The 9,073-nt window shown below is 36.5% G+C and overlaps 3 protein-coding genes across 4 annotated transcripts in view; 1 reads left to right on the top strand and 2 right to left on the bottom strand.

The window, feature by feature from the left end:
- The window catches only part of LOC107610467 (QWRF motif-containing protein 3-like), a 10,971-nt gene extending 2,633 nt beyond the window's left edge, over positions 1–8,338 (bottom strand). The window contains exons 1-7 of the mRNA XM_016312517.2: positions 8,225–8,338; positions 3,293–4,434; positions 3,082–3,201; positions 2,873–2,989; positions 2,521–2,610; positions 2,329–2,436; positions 2,023–2,084 (exon numbers count right to left, since the gene is read on the bottom strand). Coding sequence (XP_016168003.2) covers positions 2,023–2,084; positions 2,329–2,436; positions 2,521–2,610; positions 2,873–2,989; positions 3,082–3,201; positions 3,293–4,408 — 1,613 coding nt within the window. The 5' untranslated portion in view covers positions 4,409–4,434; positions 8,225–8,338. The remainder of the gene's footprint in view (positions 1–2,022; positions 2,085–2,328; positions 2,437–2,520; positions 2,611–2,872; positions 2,990–3,081; positions 3,202–3,292; positions 4,435–8,224) is intronic.
- Positions 264–2,023, top strand: LOC107610468. Of its 2 annotated transcripts, none has more exons than XM_021108815.1 (2): positions 264–929; positions 1,004–2,023. In XM_021108815.1, the coding sequence occupies exons 1-2, from the start codon at positions 741–743 to the stop codon at positions 1,583–1,585; spliced, it is 771 nt and encodes a 256-aa protein (XP_020964474.1). In that variant the 5' UTR covers positions 264–740; the 3' UTR covers positions 1,586–2,023. The 2 variants fall into 2 exon arrangements, with proteins under 2 accessions (XP_020964474.1, XP_016168004.1); XM_016312518.2 differs by having other exon boundaries at positions 268–929; positions 1,001–2,023.
- LOC107613632 (probable galacturonosyltransferase 10) lies at positions 5,272–8,757 on the bottom strand. The gene is made up of 2 exons (XM_016315724.2): positions 8,225–8,757; positions 5,272–7,143 (listed from the first exon to the last, which is right to left on the bottom strand). The coding sequence occupies exons 1-2, from the start codon at positions 8,372–8,374 to the stop codon at positions 5,692–5,694; spliced, it is 1,602 nt and encodes a 533-aa protein (XP_016171210.1). The 5' UTR covers positions 8,375–8,757; the 3' UTR covers positions 5,272–5,691.

Below are 9,073 nucleotides of genomic sequence, written 5' to 3'. Positions count from 1 at the left end.
TGGTGGGTTCTATGGTGCTTTTGTTATGGTGCTTAAATTGCCTAACTTATCTTTTAAAGTAAAAAATAAAATATTTAAAATAAAAAATAAATCATGTAAAATTTATTAAATATTATTTGTTTATCCTTTTTAGTAACTTAGGTACAATGTGATAGGTACCATAGCATTCACCTAATATTTTATCTATATTTCAATTATCATCTTTATATAAAATTATGCTAATAATTTTTATGTAAGTAGTATAATATATATAACTATTAGATAAATATTATATGAATCCCGCTAAACTCTTGACCTTTTGGATCTAAATCTTTGATACTATCTCATGAAACCACTCATCCCAAAAGCTTAAGCTGATAGGAAAAGGTAACACTAATGGCTATATCTCTGATATTGAGTCGGACATCTCTAAATCTCCATTGTAATACAGTATACAAATATTTTATTGGCTCCCTATACTTCCTCATATTATATATATATTTTGGTATATCATTCAATTTTTTAGACACTAGAAATGAAAAGCACTTCCCAGTTCCCACTTCCCACATGACCACTATTGTATAATAGAAGTATGATTGTATTTGAATTTTAGTGGCAATTACCAAGAATACCAGCCAAATAAAAGAAGCAGTAGTTGAATTCATGACTCATGTTCTTTGTGTGAATCCAAAGCCGTACACAATGAGAACTAGATTAACTACTATAAGCCAAAAACTATCAAGAATCTTTGATAGAGAAAGATGGCTCAAAACAAAGGTTTACATGGAGAGAACAAGAGAAAAAGGCAATATGGTTTCATGGTGATGCTAGCTTTTGGTGTTTCATTTCTTGGTGTTCTGATGCTTCACAAGTTTAGAGAGAGGCGTGTATGCAGCTTTCTTGTCAAGGAGAAAGATGGGGAACTTCTTTCCCTTCAGCTTTTATTGCAGGTAAAACCAACTTCTTCTTCTTCTTGTCTTTTCTAACCAAATTATGACTTTGGTTATGTTATTAATATTAGAAGGAAAGAGATCACAACAAAGAGATAGAAGGTAAGATTGAGGAAATGAAGGCGAAGATATACTCATTGAAAGGTCAGAAGATGGAGCTTGACAAGAGAGTTTTGCAGATGAAGTCTACCATGGATTCTCTAAAAGAAGAGCAGCGAGTGATCGAATCTGCATTCGAGGAGAAACAGAACGAGATTAGGATGCTGCAAGTACAAGGGAAAATTTTGAAAAACAATAGTGAGTTGAACACTTTCAAGGATGGTGAGATTAGAGTAGAATCCAAGGATGAAGTTATGAATGGAAGTGGGAATGATGATAGATTGATCGAGACGAACGAACATGACAAGGGGAAAGTAAATCGACAAGTCAAAGATACTCGAGATGATAGTAATTTAGGAGTTACTGCTAAAAGTAAGAGTGGGAAGGAAAATGAAATAAACAAACAAGAGGAGCAGCAAGGAGTTGAGAAAAAGGCCAATGGTAAAGATTCTGTAATGAAACATGCCCAAGCAAGTAGATTAATGTGGAGGCAAAGGAGAAAGAATAGCTTGAACGCTGAAGCAAGAGAACATAGAGTAGATGAAATAAGACAATAATTCATTAATCTTCTGACATATTTCATGAACAACCTGAAGAATTTCAAGAAAGAATGCACTCATAGTTGCAATGACTAATAACTGATTTCTTCAAGGAGTAGATCAATGAAAAATAGAGTTTCAAGCAGGTTTTGTGAATCATATTTACTGTTTTCAGGTAAAATACATTAGATGGAAATTTGTCGGTAATCTTAAAAAGTACATACCGCAAATATATCATAAAAATTATATAACTTAAAATGAATTATGTTCTATGGATTTGCCTTTTTTTTTTGTTCTTTATGAAAAGAAAATTAACAACAGATACTAACTTCAATATATTTTGCCACCATTTTCCTATTTGAGGTTGTCATAGTAATTATACTATTTATCTTGGTTAAACTTCCACTAGTAGCCTAGAGTTTTATGATGTGATCTCGTGTGGTAATTGCCGTTAGTGTTGTTTCCATTGCCAACTTTCAAGTTGAATGAGATTGCACTTTGCACTTCTCTCTTGAATCTGCCAATATATATTATCAAAAACTATTAGTATGCTCTAAACAAAAGCTTCATAAATAAGCAGTACAGAAACAGTACAAGCTTGGTTGAACTCTAATTGGTAAACAGAACAAATTTTTAATCTGCAAGCATTAAAAGTTGGGAAATTTCNNAACATAATGCTTCATTTTGATTGACAAAACTTAGAAGTTTAAACTATATCTACTCCCCTTTGTCATTTTAGAAAAGATAAAAAAAAAAGTTACCTCAAAGACAGATATGATTTGGAAAAGATCATAGAACTCTTCTAAGAGTTGTTTCTCTTGTGCAACTACTTCTGCTAATTCTGATAGCAGTAAAGCAGTCTCATCAACCTGATGATAAAGCAAATTTTCAATTTCAAGTTTAAGACCTCATCAGTCGAAAACACGACAAGCATAGTGTTTTAACAAACATACTGAAGGTGGGAAACAAGTTAACATTGACGCGATAGAAGCCGTGATATCAGTTGCATGCCGTAGAGTGATTGATGTTGATTGTAAGTCCACCTATAAGCATAATAACTTTGTCAACAGTTCTTCAAATAAGAAGGAAATATTGCTATTTTAATACGAATCTAACACATCATATTTAGTCATGGTTACAACTTAAGGGAACCCTGCTAACTTCTTTTCATAATACTTTTTTTTTTATCCCCCTTACTTTATTGTAAGTGCAGCTAGATGCAAAGTATTAGATTTCTATCTCTTGTGGTGTTGATTTTCTTTTCATCTATGCAAGAATTGTTCATCATAGAGAATGTAGTCATACCTTTGCACCTTCCAAGAGGGGAATTCTACAGATAACAGAATACAAACTCTCTTTGATCTTGGTAATTGCTGACGAGTGTTGCCTTTCCAAACCTCCCCAAGTCTCCAACAGTTTCATCTGTCAATATGCATATATGTATATATATGTTTCTATATATCAGCCCAGATGAAGAATAACATGACTGATGATTCTTAAGATTTAGTACTAACTTGAGAATACAATATGAAATTGAGCTTCATATTAAGCTTCTGTTTGCTGAATTGTATCATCTTTTTTAGCACTGAACTCTGCAGCTTTGTGAGGCCATCCCATGCACATAACAAATTGCTCTAAATCAACAAAGCATCAGCACCATTTCTCAATTGCGCATCTAGAGGAAAATCATTCTTAAGTGTAAGATGAGAGATGAATATAATGTACCTGTGCTTGATTAAAAATGTTTTCATTTACAACTTTGGCTCTAGCATTTGCATACCTCCATTGCATCAACCGATTTTCAAGCAAGCGAAGCTGATGGCCAGCCTCATAATTCCCACCAGAACCCATTGGCGAAGAAGGATTTAACAAGGATTTCTTGCTCTTGAAGAGATCAAAACCCATGGTCAAAAATCTCTCCACTCCTCTAGTCATGATGGGACTACTATGTTGTTTCTTCAAGCTCGAAAAGGACAACGGTTTATCCATGCTTTCAATCGACATGGATGGTGAACTAGTCCTTCCAGGTGACAAAGCCCACTGAGACGTAGAACTCTTGTAACCTGATGTAAGAGAGTTAGCCCTCTTGATGGGGGTTTTCAAGTTGAGTTTCTTAAATAAAATGGAGGAATCATTGGTGTTCATAATATCTACAATGTTGGAATCTGAAGTCCCCTTTCTAGGCCTTGTTTTCATCTCATCACTCATGTACTTGGAGGGAACCTCAACTCCCTTTTCCCTTGAATTCAAACCCATGGACACCTCGCTGTAATCCGATTCTGAATCAACCGAGTTCATGGAGGAAAAAGAGTTTCTCCCTGATGATAACTTTCTGTGCAAGGCATTCTCATCCAAGGAAAATCTTCCAGGAACAATGGAACGGTGTTTCTTCCCATAGCCATTGTTTGAACCATTCTCAAGAGTGCTGCTATTCTTGTTTTTAGTCCTAGAAGAAAAAACAGAACTTGCCTTGTTGGGCTTCTTAGAATCGATCTGTTTGTCATGTTCAAGGTTTTCTATGATCCTGTCCTCGCTGATTCGATCAGCAAGCGTGACAGAGTTTCTCTTAGCAGAAGAAGGCCATAGTTGATGATGGCGTGTGGCAGGGCCTTGTTCTTCGGCGTGCTTGCTGCTGTTGCTGTGTCTTGTTGAACTAGAACCGGTCTTGCGTCGAAGTGGAGAGAGAACTTCACGTGGAGAAGAAGGAAAAGAGTGTTCAACAGAGGTTGTTGTTGGAGATGATGGAAGAAACCGTGAACTCACCTCACGGTTTCTGTGTTGACGAGATTGTTTGGGAGGTTGAAAGGGAACAACTGAAGAGGCACTTGGTGTCTTCATCATCAAAGGCAAACAAAGACAGAAATAATCTGTGATGCAAGTTAGTTATGACAGTTATAAACCAGGGACAGCAAAATGTTAAGTAGCAGTGTTCTATGGCAGCATCAAAAAGTAATGAATATGGAACATAGAAATATGAAGTAGCGTGCATAACATGAATGAATGATTGCACTGTTTTAATGAAAGGACTAAGTTAGTAGAAAATGATGTGCCGAGTGTTCCGGCCCCCCTGTTGTTGCTACCGTAAGGCCGGCACTTTGATGAAAAAACATTCAATTCAATGAGTGCCGACCAAGTGGTAGAACCTTCTAAGTTCTAACTTTGCAACTTGGAAATTAAAAGGGCCTTTCTGTTTGGATTTCTCAAGATTAAATTTAAATTTGAAATTTTAACTGTGTCATTAGTTTATTATTATGTTCCCCTTCAAGTTTTATTTCTTTTGATAGAGGCAAAAGTTGGGAATATTGCAGGCTATATTTCATAACTTAAATATTTGATCTTTCAGAGCTTGATGAGCTCAGGATTTAACATACTTAGGCTTAGGGTGTAGCTCGGTCCAATCCTGGATTTAATTAAACTTGAGGGGCAAATAGCATTTGTGTGCATGCAACCAAAATTGTCCATAATCATTGGGTTGTCCTTTGTATTGGGAAAGACAGCCATAATTTCTTAAATTGGCTAGTCAAGTTTTTTATAAGAGTCCGGTTACAGTGACAGAGACCAAAAATCTGTTGAAACCCACCACATGTGAAAACATATATAAAGCCTGTCATAACACAGGCAATCAGGAATCACATGTGAGAGGGGCAATTGGAAACCCATAAGTAAATAGGTAAGCAAGGAAATTCCTGGCACATTTTGGGGGGTAAAGAAGAGAGCAATAAGACTAGCAACAATGAATGGCAATGGATACTACGTATAACTAGCGGTTAACATCAATCTTTTACTAGAAAAATACAAGAAAAAGCTCTGAATTGATTGATATTGCCTAATACTTGTATCAAATGAACATCTATATGCTACAACGGAAGACTCATAATCAATGTAGACCCCCCAAGTTGCAGCCACTAGGCATGCCTGACCTAAAATTGTACAAGCATTTCTAACTACAAAATTAAAACCTCAATCTGTGCTTGTTCGTGTAAGGGTCATCAAACCTTTCCAGTTCCTCACAAATCAATGCAACTTTCACTGCTGCAATAGAGGATGAAAATAGTCAATGTGTTGATCCTGCTACTCTTTAATCCGAATCTTCCACCATCCATGGTTGGGAGCTCCTACTGAAATCAATGGAAATTGCACTGTTGCAACAAAGGATGAGAGTAGTCAACAAATTTTTCCCAAAGGGGCTTGTACTTCTCAATGCCGATCTTCAACCATGGTTTGGAGTTCCCATTGAAATGAAGTACGGCGCCTCTCTCTATCAACTGAGGATCAACGGTTGTGTAGCCAAAACCCAATACATGCCATGATGGATCCAAGGGCTCCGTTAATCCATAGAAAGTCAACAGTCCAGGGGGCAAGGTTCCAAGTTTCCACAATGTCCGGTCGACATTCTTTTCCTGCCAATAATGGTAGATGCCGGTAACATTCTTTTTCCTCCATTCAACCAAATCAAATACATTCATCCCGAATGCCCATCCACAAGCGTCAGGATCAAAATGTGTATGAATCAGAGGATGGGAATAGTTTAGATATTTGTGATATCTATGAAATGTCTCCATGCATGTTTCCACAGCCCCATTGACGTTGCCCTTCAAGTCAAGGGAGAAAAGACCAGAAAGATCCTTTTGAACTACAACATCATCATCCAAGAACACCACCTTCTTTAGTGCAGGAAATACCTCAGGTATATAAAACCTCAGGTGGTTAAGCATGGATAGATATTTAGGGTTACGGAACTTGATCGGTGTCCTGCCATCGCCACTGTTGCCAGAAAAGTAATAGCTCTGTGTTTCTGTGTCTTGAAGTTGCTTAAGCACAGGAACATAAGAAGCATTTAACCAAATGAAGTCTTCAAACTTTTGAACTTCCACAGTCACCCCACGGAAATCATTCATGGCAAACCATGCCTTCATTGCCGCATAATTTATTTCATCAGTTACAAGGTGGAAAACAATCATATCAGGATTCTTAGAGCTTATCGATGTTGAATTGACAACAACTGAAGTTGCGAGAATATTGTCAGAAAAGACACAAAAATGAAAAAGATTGTTATCCTTAAGTTTCATCTCGACTTGCCTTTTGTCCCTCAATTTATTTTGCAGATTAAGGTTTTTGAACCATTCAGTTGTCAATCGGACACCAAGACAGTATAGACTTTTCGGGACCTCTTCAGCAGCTATTTGTCCATATTTTGAACTCTTTTCAGTCACAGAATTCATCTGTTCTTCAAGCGCTTGAATTTTTGCTTTGAATCGCATGATCATGGTTGCACTGTCATAATGGAGCTGCTGAGCCTGGTATAACAATAATGCCATATCACGGATAGCACTTTCAGATTCTCTAGTTGATAGAGGAACTCGCCTGGTGGCAGCGTTTGAGAGGAGAATTTGTGAATTGCGGATCTGGGCACTTAATTCCCAAGCAAATTGTAAATTATTACTTTCTTTTGCAATCACGACAAAAGCTTTTGCTAGGGATATCTGATCATTAAGTTGTCTGCTCACCGAGTTAGGACTTAACATCTCATCAGTAATATTAAGGCCTTCCATAATCTTATCATGCTTGTAAGTTCTCTGTGCAATCAGGTATAAAATGTTATTAGACAAACAACAATGATCCACCCCCCCAAAAAAACAAAAAAATATAAATAAATAAATACACACACACACACACACAAATCCTTAACTTTGTAATAAGAAATCAGGCTAACAATCTAATCAAGTACATTTTTGCATGACCACGGTATCCTTTCTGGCCAAGCTTGAAATTGCTTGTAGGTCCCATATTTAGAAACAATATTATAATATTTATAGATATTGGCTAGGAGCAGAGGGAAACCCAAGAAAACTTTGACAAGGTGCAATAACTTCATTTGATTCATGTAGCCAACCCTAACTAGTAGGGTAAGACTCTTCTTCTTGCTATAGTTATAGGCTAGGAACAATGAGAGCAATAACTGAAAAAATCACTATTCTCCCTATTGCTAAACAAGGTTTACCAACAAGATGCAAGCATACATACATACACCACTCATATGATCTAGCATAATGATACTACTCCAAACTATATTAACCATCCAAGTCCAGAGATATGTTGAAAAAAGTATGTATTAGTATTGACAGGAAAATTATTCAATCTAGTATTCAATTCAACACCCCCGACCGGCCACTGTAACACACGGATTTCATCCAACAAAATTTTACCTCACGTCAAAAACATCCTAAAAGAAGAGAAATATAGAAAATAAAATATGCAGTGCACATGTCTCATCTCACCAATAGTAACAATTCCTAACTCTTGCACCATACCCTGGATTGGTTAACAACCACCATTCCAATGTTTCCATGCATGCAATTGTAAACTTTTTTTTGACAATTTTATTTTATTTTATTGGGAAAAAGAAAAGCATCTAAAGCCCAAAGGAAAAAAAAAACACAAAATTAGAAACCAAAACACAGGAATTACTTCTTTAAACCCTGCATCCTTTTATTTACTCTGACTAAGATCCCCTAATCCCACTCCTCCTAACCAGTCAATGCAACAAAAGAAAAAGGGCTAACATTCATAATAAAATAAATCATCCATTTTGCTAATTTTCCCTCGCAATTTCCATAAAAAAAATGGCACAAATCTTAAAATGCTAATAATTATTACCTGTGCCAAAGCTGGTCTTGACTCAATCTGGTTCCCTTTGCTGAGAATATAGACAAAGAGGATAACCACTCCACAGCACAATGCCCACCACAACGCATCAGGGATCCTCCTCCTCACCGGCCTCCGAAAATCCGCACCTCTTCGCCTCATTTTCCCGGAAAATGTCTTTCCTTTTCCGGGAAAATAAATTTCAGTTGGGGGAGAGAGAGCAGAAGCACAGAGACAGAATGTTGCAGATCACGAAGTGTTAGCAAGATCTGCAGGCAGCAGCTGGAGCTTCCAGTATTGGATCTGTGAGGTGAAAAGATTCAGACTTGGGAGAATTAATTGGGTTTGCAGCTGTGGGCATGCGTGGTTAAGAAGAGCTTGGAGATCACTAATTGTCAGAGAGACAGCGAAGATAAACAGTTGGGAGATTGTGATTGAGATTTTGATATTGAGTTTGTGGAAGTGGTTATTATCTTGCGCTGATGAAGTAACGAAGGTGCTTCTTCTCTTTTCACTGACGTTGACAAACGGCCATGATCATGCCATCTCAACCGTACCTATTTTCTTCTTTTTATTTTTCATTTTTAATAATGTCGGTCATGTCAACTATCGCTATAGTTATAATGATTTTATACTCGCTTGCTTATTTACATATGCATAAGGCTACCACAAAATATATTTCACAGAATTGCAAAATATCATTTTATAAAAAATTGTGTATAAAAAAAATAAGTGACTTGGTTATTGTAAAGGATTCTAATCGCAATAGAACAATGATTTGTAAAGTTTGATTATTTTGAGTTACAGAATCAAAATAAAATGCGAATATTATTTTATTATCGTGATAATTTTTTTAAAATT

The sequence above is a fragment of the Arachis ipaensis genome, chromosome B08 (assembly GCF_000816755.2).
Source record: "Arachis ipaensis cultivar K30076 chromosome B08, Araip1.1, whole genome shotgun sequence".
NCBI lineage: Eukaryota > Viridiplantae > Streptophyta > Magnoliopsida > Fabales > Fabaceae > Arachis > Arachis ipaensis.
Note: the sequence above shows the minus strand (reverse complement) of the source record. Positions and strands in the feature narration are given on the sequence as shown.